The sequence below is a fragment of the Zootoca vivipara genome, chromosome 16 (assembly GCF_965207765.1).
Source record: "Zootoca vivipara chromosome 16, rZooViv2.hap1.1, whole genome shotgun sequence".
NCBI classification, from domain to species: Eukaryota; Metazoa; Chordata; class Lepidosauria; order Squamata; family Lacertidae; genus Zootoca; species Zootoca vivipara.
The window spans coordinates 18116851-18125874 of NC_142599.1; the positions used below are offsets into that span (position 1 = coordinate 18116851).

Sequence of the window (9024 nt, forward strand, 5' to 3'; positions counted from 1 at the left end):
CCATTACCTATCCCTGCCCCCTATTTGGGGCCCCCATCCCCCCCAGCAGGCCCCTACCTCCATTTGGCAATGTTGGGCCTTGTTGCTGCAAAAGGCCTGTTTTAAGTTGGTTGCTTTGGAATTTTGTGATGTCATCTGGTGGCGCGGCTTTGCAGGCAGCAGTGGGCAATCTGCTTTTCTATTGGATGCTGCTGGAGTCTTCGGAGCTTCTGCTGGTGATGTCTAATTTGGGCGCCACTTTTTTGTGTTTAATCATTATTTTAGGTATGAAAGGTTTGCTTTTTGGGGGAAAAAATTATGCCAGATCTCTCACTGATGGGCATGGAACGTTGTGGCCAAATTTGTTACATTACAGTTCAGCGGTTACGGAGAAAGGCTGTTACATCCGCGTGCACAATGCCTACATTTATATATAGAGAGAGAGAGATAAAGTGCCTAAATTAGGAGCCAAACCCTCAGATTATAATTTGAATGTACCACAAAGGGGAGAGAAAAGGGTTGCCTGACACCTTTTGTGCAAGCGTTTAAGATAAATGAGAGACCCATTTGGAATGCGAGCAACTCTTGTCCTTTTCCAGACACTTTTTAGTCAGCAGAGGGCAGCAGACTGCAGGGGTGGAAGACAGATCTTAGTTAATTGCAAAAGCAGAGGCTTCCACTGTCAAATTGACAGTTTAACTCCAATTAATTTTTTTGCCTTTTGGCAAACATGGGTATTATTTTAAGAGAAAGAAAGACAGACAGACAGACAGACAATTTTGCAGCAAAAGATTGCAGTGTATCTACATCCTCAGACAGGATGCCTTGTGGCACTCTTCAGGGTGAGGGAAGGAATCAGACACTTTGGCTACATCCACACTTACTCCTCTTCACAGACCTACACTTCCCAGAGTTCCCTGGGAAGAGATAGTGATTATTAAAGCGCTCTAGGAATTGTACCTCTCCAAGGGGAGCAGAGATCTCACAACTCTCAGCACCCTTTAACAAACTACAGTTCCCAGGATGCTTTGGGGGAAAGCCATAACTCTTTTAAAGTATGGTACTGCTTTAAACGTATGGTGTGAATGTGGCCTCCCACTGCATAAGGACATATTGGAACAATACATGTGGCTTATCTTGAAACTCCTAGAACCGACTCTCTTGTGTCTTGCCTCCCTGCAGAAAGAATATTTCAAGCAGTACGAGAAGGGGCTGCAAAACTTATGCAACTCCTACCAGACTCAAGCTAATGCCCAGGCCAAAGCCTCTGAAGAGAAGCTTCACATCCAAGAACAGAAGCTCATGGAGACAAAAGAGAAACTCCAGAAGCTAAGGACTAACATAGTAGCACTCCTACAAAAAGTCCAAGAGGTGAGTGAGGCCCCAGCTAGAATTGCAAAAAAACTGGACATGTTTTTTCATTATAACTTTTTTATTTAAATGTAAATTATCATAGAACTTTGGTTGCATCTACTCTGCTGTACAGAACACATACTTATATTGCTATTCTACATATTTTCTTGTTAATTCCCCCTTCCTTCTGGCTATAAGGAAATGTAAGAAATTTGTTTCCATGCTCATAATCACAAAAATACAACAGGCAGAATCTTGCAGAATCTCAAAAATCTGAGCATATTTTTAACCTGGTGTCCTCCAGATGTTTTCAGCTACGACTCACATCAGCCCCAGCTAGCAAGCAGTCACCCTACTGTATCAAATGCTTTCTCATAGGCATTGAACTATATTTCCCTTTGCTGGTTTCAGGACATTGATTTCAATACAGATGACGAACTGGATGCATACATTGAGGACCTGATCACAAGGGGAGACTGACCAGCCAATTGGATTCCAATACCCGTGTGAAGTTGGTTCTCCGGGAAATCCCAGAGTGATGTGTAGAGAAGTGTGGCCAAGGACATTAGACACTGTATTGTATTAGTGTGCATTGGAGTACGACTTGTTCTTAAGACCCTTTTTTTTACATATGTAACAGAAGTGCTGTTGAAGGTTATTAGCCTTTTGTTTATAAATATTTTGGGAAAAAACAACAACCTGTAGTAATAATAATAGTAATAATAATAATAATAGCACAAAACTCAATGCATTCCTTGGTGCAAAGGATTGATCTGTGGCCTCTGTTAAGCTTAAGATATGTGGTGGGTTATGCTTGTTACGAAGACGTACAGTGGAGCTTATAAAACGTGCTGCTGGCACAAGGGCAACCCTGTGGGTGTCTCTTTACAGGAAGAAGCCACAAACAACAAGCCTCACAGCCAGAAAGCGTTCCTTGTGCAGTAGTGGGAGAGCAAACCTCTGCCAACAGAGGGTGTGTAGCTCAACCCAAAAAAGGGCTTGGGGCTGAGTGTCAGTAGGTCTTTAAACTTGTGCTGATACCATGGAGACGTTGATCAGCGTTAAACCTTAGGTACCGTGTCATACCATCTTCAGCATGGCAGCAATAAGCTTGAATGAGCAGATTCTCTCTTTTAGGATGCCTTGGGGAGGTGGGGGGGGGTCCTAACTGATTTTCAGGGGACCTTTATCACACTTCTGTGTATTACAGGGAGAAATTGCTCCTGCCACCTTAGTTTTCTGATCATAAAGAGGGGCCACAGCTCAGCAGTAGAGTTTGTGCATATGGTCCTGGTATCGTCAGTTAAAGGTGAGATGTCTGGGAGCAACCCAGGGTTTAAGTCCTTGGGGAAACTGCTGCTCCTGCACCAAGTGGCATCTTTCTGGCCAAGCTTGGCTAACCCTTGCTTGCAAATTGGCTGCTTCCACATGGTTTTTTAAAATTATTTTTATTTCAAAACTAGGTGGCCCGGGCACGCGTTGCTGTGCCTGGCTCAGGGTCCTTGTTTCCCTGGAAAGGGGGAGGATGTGTCCACCTCCCGGACTATGTGTCCGTCCCCCCCCCCCGTTGTTGTGTCTCATCCCTGTGATTCCTCCCATCCTGTCGCTACCCATGAGGTATCCCATCCCCCCACCCCCGGGTCATCCCTGTGACCCCCCCTGCCCTGGCTCAACCCTCCCCCCCACCCCCCACCTAGGGCTCCACTCTGGTACAGGCCTAGTCTGTAAAGTAGAGCCGAGGCCTAGTCTGAAGGCCTTGGCTTGGGCTAGTATGTAAATGCGAGCCGAGGCCTCCGCCCTGTATCTCCATTCCTTGGCCCCCACCCTTGGAAAAGGAACTGTCAGCTTCTGGGTTCTGTTTCCCAGCATGCACTTTGGGGTGAGTTGTGTGTTCTGAAATGGGGTTTTGGGGGTTTTACGTGGCCCAGGTGTGACATCTGTGTACGGAAAGTGTCTTAGGTTACTCTCTTATTTGCATGTGGCGTTGTGTCCAAATTTCAACGCTATCGGTCAAGCGGTTTCATTGAACATTGGAGAGGAACGGACATGCCCAGTTTACATTTATATATAGATAGATAGATAATTTAATGTATTATCTTCCCATACATAGTTCCGAGTACATTCTAAAGGTCTTTTTTTAAAATACACTTAATGAGAATGCACATTTTACAAGACAAAACAAAAGCAAGGTCACAAGTATTCATTCCTAACATACATTGTAGTGTTTAAGCAAGGCAAACACCATGAATTACCGCAGTGTTTCTCAACCTTTTTTGGGCCACGGCACACTTGTTCCGTGAAAAAAATCACGAGGCACACCACCATTAAAAAAGTTAAAAAATTTAACTCTGTGCCGCCCTATATTATAATTATGACTGTAAGAAACACTTGCCAAATATTGCTTTCCGGCGAGTTAGTGTTGCGTATTGGCGGCCGCCAGGCTCGTTTGCACTGAGCTTAGGGAAAGAGGAGGAGAAATATTGCTTTCTGGCGGGTCAGTGATGTGCTTTGGCGGCCGCCAGGCACGTGACAATGCAAATCGCCCTTCTCGTCGCCGCACGTCGCGGCACACCAGCCAGCGTCTCGTGGCACACTAGTGTGCCGCGGAACAGCGGTTGAGAAACGCTGAATTACCGTACATCAGTTGCAGCATACTGTATACTACACATCTAAAAATCTTTAGTGAAATGACTTCAGACCTCATTTTTACACCAATTACAAGTGAGCAGAAAACACTGCAATATGGTTGTTTGTGCGGTGTCCAGATCATTCATCATTTATGCATCTTTTCTCTTGATGGTCAGAGGACCCACATTGTCTCCCGTTTCATCATTATGGTTTGTATGAGACCCATCACACAATGGAAACTTCTTAGATCTCCCAACACCGGCAGTACACAGCTTTCTCCCCCAAATCTTCCATATCAAATGCATGAACTACCTTTCATACTGTTCCATATCCAGAACCATCTTTCTGGATATTGGGATTTACCATCCCATTACAGCATCTGTCCTTGCTGATAAATCTTTTGTAAGCAAGATATCCAATGACTGCCGCTCCAGCAGCAAACGAAACGGCTGCAATCCATTCAACCCTCAAGGAAGAATTCGACCTGAGCCCCATGACTGCAGCCCCGGACGCACACCGAGTGGCCACCCCCTACTTCCATATTGTTGAGTCTAAGACCCAAGCGCTTTGCTAGATTACCAATTCTCTGAGGTACTACTCTGTCCTTTAAAAGAATGTAACCAGTTCTGTCCTTTATAAGGAGAGATGAGACCAAAAGCATTAGCTAGTGCACAGTTGCATTAATAAAGCTGGCATTTACAGCATCACTTCAGGACAGATTTTATGAGGTTGCTGAACGATCACACAGGTCAGTGTGTTGTTCTCACAGTGAAATGGGTCTCTCAGAAAGGGTTGCAGGAATGATGTCTTCCAGCACTTGGCAATTTCCAATAGTTTGGGGTGGTGGTGTTTTTTAAGAAGCTACTGTTCCAACCCATAAAAAAAAACCCAACTGGACAAGGAGGCCTTTTGCAGTCTAAACGCAGCTGACTGTGCAGTCCCTCAATAACAGCAGAGCTCAATAGAATTTAGGGAAAATTTGGGACTCAAAATAAACTCTCCCCTTTTTGCTGCCATTTCTCTTTCTTGAAAAATAAATAATAAACTTCAATATCAAGCCAAAAAAACAGGAAAAGAGGCTCTGTCTCTGAGGACGCCCCAGCAAGTGTACTAGCGTGGCAAACTGAGCTGACCCTTGCAGCTGCTGCAAGCATCTAAGAAACGTTAGGAAAAAATAATCTCTTCCCCAGTTTTGATTAAGACAGTGACAACACTTAGTAGCCGTTCCCAGAGGGGCCATCCCCGAGAAGGGAAGTGGGCCCTCCCCCACCCACCCCTTTTTCTATAGAATTGTGAAGGGAGACTTCAACCTCCAGACGGATGCTTCCTGCAGAGCGGCCGATTCAATCATGCTATTAAGGTGGACAAAAACAAGACCCTCACCTGTGCCCCATACTAAATAAGGAAAATGTTTGAAGTGATTGAGAGTTGGCTTGCCTTGAAGCAGGTGGGCTCAGGGGAGTGGAGAGGAAATAAACAGCTTGTGTGTGCAAAGTGATGGGGAGCCATGAAATCATGCAGTGCTACAGCTGTCCAGAAAAAAGATAAACAGCAACTCCTGCTTTGTTATTTTCCAAGGAGTTTACGTGGAGCTCCCATAGGTTCACGTCAACAGAGAATTACCCGTTATTCATTAGTTTATATACTGCTTAAATGCCAGATGGCTTCTGAGCAGTTTTTGTCAAAGAATCAGCATTGGAAGGGACCCTGAAATTCATTTACTCCAACCTTCTGCAATACAGTGGTATCTTGGTAGTCGGAACGGCTTGTCTCCCGAACAAATCGGCTCCCGAATGCCGCAAACCCGGGAGTGAGTGTTCTGGTTTGCGAATGTTTTTTGGAAGCCGCATGGCCAACGGGGCTTCGGATTGAGTGCAGGAAGCTCCTGCAGCCAATTGGAAGCTGCGCCTTGGTTTTTAAACTGTTTTGGGAGTCAAACGGACTCTCAGAATGGATTAAATTCTAGAACCAAGGTACCACTGTACAGGAATACACAGCTGTCCCATACAGGGATTGAACCTGCAACCTTGGTGTTATCAGCGTCACGCTCTAGCCAACTGAGCTATCTATAAAATCAATTCTGAGATCCATGCACATTTGAAATACCCAATAGCCATTTCATCAGAGCATTAAAACATCCTTAATTTTAAAAGCATTACAATTAAATAACATCAGAAGTGCAAGGGCAGGCTTCCCTAAACAGATGCGTCTTCAGGAGCCAGTGACATGCAAATACGGATGGAGGTGGTGTATTTCAGCAGGGAGGGCATTCCAGCCACACTTCAGCCACCAATCTTCGAAGACCCAGTTCTTTGTTACCGCAGACTGTTAATATCAGGCTGGGTTCTGTCTGATGGTCATAGTGCCCTTGTGGACTAGTTCCACAAATCAATTTTTTAGTGCAAACTAGTTGTAATGGTATGTCAGGGCCTAGCTATGACTTCAGCATAGTGAGGTGGTGATGCTTAGCCAGAATTTGGGTACATATTTATTATTTTAATTCCCTGGGTCATGGGCATGATTATGATTTGTCATTTTGTTTATATATGTTTCTGCCTTGGACCTCAAAAGCGATGCAGAGAAGTTTGCTGGCCCATTCCACCCTGGACGCTCATCAGAGGCTTCAACAAGTGGGGAATGTTTTGTACTGCCTTCCACCTAAGCCCTCAAATATTGCAAAGAGCTGCTCAAGGAACAGACTGGAGACTTGTTTCTTATCTAATACATACCAGACAAAAGGAATGGCACATGCTGGAGAAGAAAGGCAGACTTTAGACAGGTGTCCTTTACAATATGACCCGCTGCAATGCCTGCAGTGGGAGTCTCCCAGTTGGTCCTGCTCAGACTGGGACGCAAAGCCCTTACAATATGTCCCTTCGCACCCCTATTTTAGCAACCAGGTGGGGAAAGCCATTGATTGAGTCAAAGGGGGGTGAAGGAAATAGAAGTACTTATTTTGCAAAATTCATATCCCATTCTTCAGCCCTTAAAATGCCCTCATGCAGATTCAGCAGAAATGTTACTTCATGCCTACTCTATAAGTCCTTCCTTCTGTCAGGAACAGTGTTTTCCTAACACTTGCATGGTGCTTTTATTATTTATTATTTTATTTTCCCAGGACCGACAAAAGTACAGCAGTTACATTCGCAGCATGTTAAAGATCACGGATCAGAGCAAACCAGAAGATAAGGATTTGCAAAATAAGGCTTTAGTGCGGGTGTGGGGAACTTTTGGCCTCCCATCAGCCCCAGAAAGCATGGCCAATCAGCAGCCTCTGGACAGCCAAGCATTGCCCACACCTGCTTTAGTTGGTCATGAGAAAGGGGGAGATATTCGCTACATATTGGAGAGATTTGACCAGTGGGAACTTAGATCAGAGGTGCAATAAAGCATGGCAAACTGCTTTCACTTAAAAGAAGAAGAGCCTGCTGGGTCAGGCCAGTGGCTCTTCTAGTCCAGCATCCTGTTCTCTCAGTGGCCACCCAGACATCCGCAGGAAACCTGCAAGCAGAACATAATGCCCAAGGGCGGGGAGGAAATCATAGGACCCAATTACAGCCGCTTGCTCCAGTTTTATTATTTGCACACAGATGGGAGTATGAGCAACTGAGGAGCCATGCAATTAGCTGAGATTGTAGGTAGCTGCATCTGCCTATAAAGACCATCCTAACTGCCATCGCCGCAAGCTGAAAGACAAATGCACAATCACTAGTTGATTGATTCCCTTTTGTGGGCTTCCCCAGCTGGGCCTTGCTGCTAAGACACACGTGCACACTCACTCACTCCTACCATCATCACTGTGCCCTATTTTACAGTGGCTGCTCTGTGCTGGCAAGGAGGTGCAGCTGCTAAGAACAGCCCTTGAACTGATTAAATAGCCGCCGCCCCCCAACCTCCTATTGATAAGACGGGCAAATAAAGCCATTTATTGTCCACAAATGGCAAAGCCCCCCCCCCCCGAACCTGAGCTCAGCAGCAGCCTCTTCTGAAGGTAATTCTCCCCACCAACTACCCCGCTTTCTGCTCCAAGCTGCCCCCATCACCACAGCAACCTCCAGTGAAGCTGGAGGTATCTCTGCCTCCTGCCAGACATCTGGGCCGGCCGTGTCATTGAGGTTCCTTGCGGAGATAAGCAAAGATTTATTCCTTTTTCTGCAGCTGTCTGGGACCCTGGGCTTTTCCTCCACCAGCAAGAAAGCCTCAGCTGCTGATGTTTTCACCCATGCCAGGAGGGGAGGGAGCTGTGCAGCCCCCCCCTTACCCAAACCAGATTTCCTACTTCATTTTGGACACTGGCGCCTTGTTGCACCCCCTGTAAATTCTGGCGTTCCACCTCGGCTCCCTTGGGAAGATGCAGCTCAAAGGAGACAAGAGAGGCATGCAGGTGTTTCATAGGGCAGGATTCCCAGGGAGGCAACGTCAGAGGCCTCTTCAGTGCTCTCTTCTTGACATACAAGGGAATGCCTGAACGTCTCAATGAACAACATTTGTTTTCTTTCACATAGGTATGAATGAATTTTAAAATGTTTTACCAAAAAAAGGGGGGTGGGTCTGTGGTGGCCAATGGAATGCACGGTGATAACCACATCTTGATGTGGCTTTGCAACATCATAAGTTGTGCAGTATAGTTAGTTCCATAATGTCGTAATTCTCAGCGTGATGTCGGGATGGTGAGAGGAATGGGGGCGTTTTTGGAGGAAGATGAATGCAGCAGAAAGGAAAAGGTGCTGCATGCGACAAGAGACAGGGCAGAATGGGATACGATGCCAGCACCAGGGATGGCTCTAGGGGTAGTCTGGGTGGCGCGAGGCGGCAGGGCCACGCGGAAACCGTGCTGCGGACTGTGCCCACCCACCCACCAACCGCGGCAAGAAATGGAGCGGGGCAGGGGCGCCGGAGCGATCTCCACACCACTGCCAGGGCGCCCGGCGTGCTTGAGACGGCCCTGGCCAGCACCGCCCACGATTTGGTTGCACACAAGCAGACAGGCAGGTGGGAACTGGCAGGTGGGGTAGCATCCTATTCAGCCCAATGGACCGACCTCCACTGCTGAATTTACCCCTC

At 46.5% G+C, this 9024-nt stretch overlaps 1 protein-coding gene and 1 pseudogene across 3 annotated transcripts in view; one reads left to right on the plus strand and one right to left on the minus strand.

Moving 5' to 3' along the window:
- Positions 1-2083, plus strand: part of MORC2 (MORC family CW-type zinc finger 2) — a 48951-nt gene extending 46868 nt beyond the window's left edge. For all 3 annotated transcript variants that reach the window (XM_035099052.3, XM_088659229.1, XM_088659230.1), the window contains 2 exons: positions 1162-1350; positions 1744-2083. In XM_035099052.3, the coding sequence (XP_034954943.3) occupies positions 1162-1350; positions 1744-1812 (258 nt within the window). In that variant the 3' untranslated portion in view covers positions 1813-2083. The remainder of the gene's footprint in view (positions 1-1161; positions 1351-1743) is intronic.
- A 2026-nt stretch (positions 2084-4109) lies between these two features.
- LOC118076343 (CDGSH iron-sulfur domain-containing protein 1 pseudogene) lies at positions 4110-4503 on the minus strand (annotated as a pseudogene).
- Positions 4504-9024: the final 4521 nt, after the last annotated feature.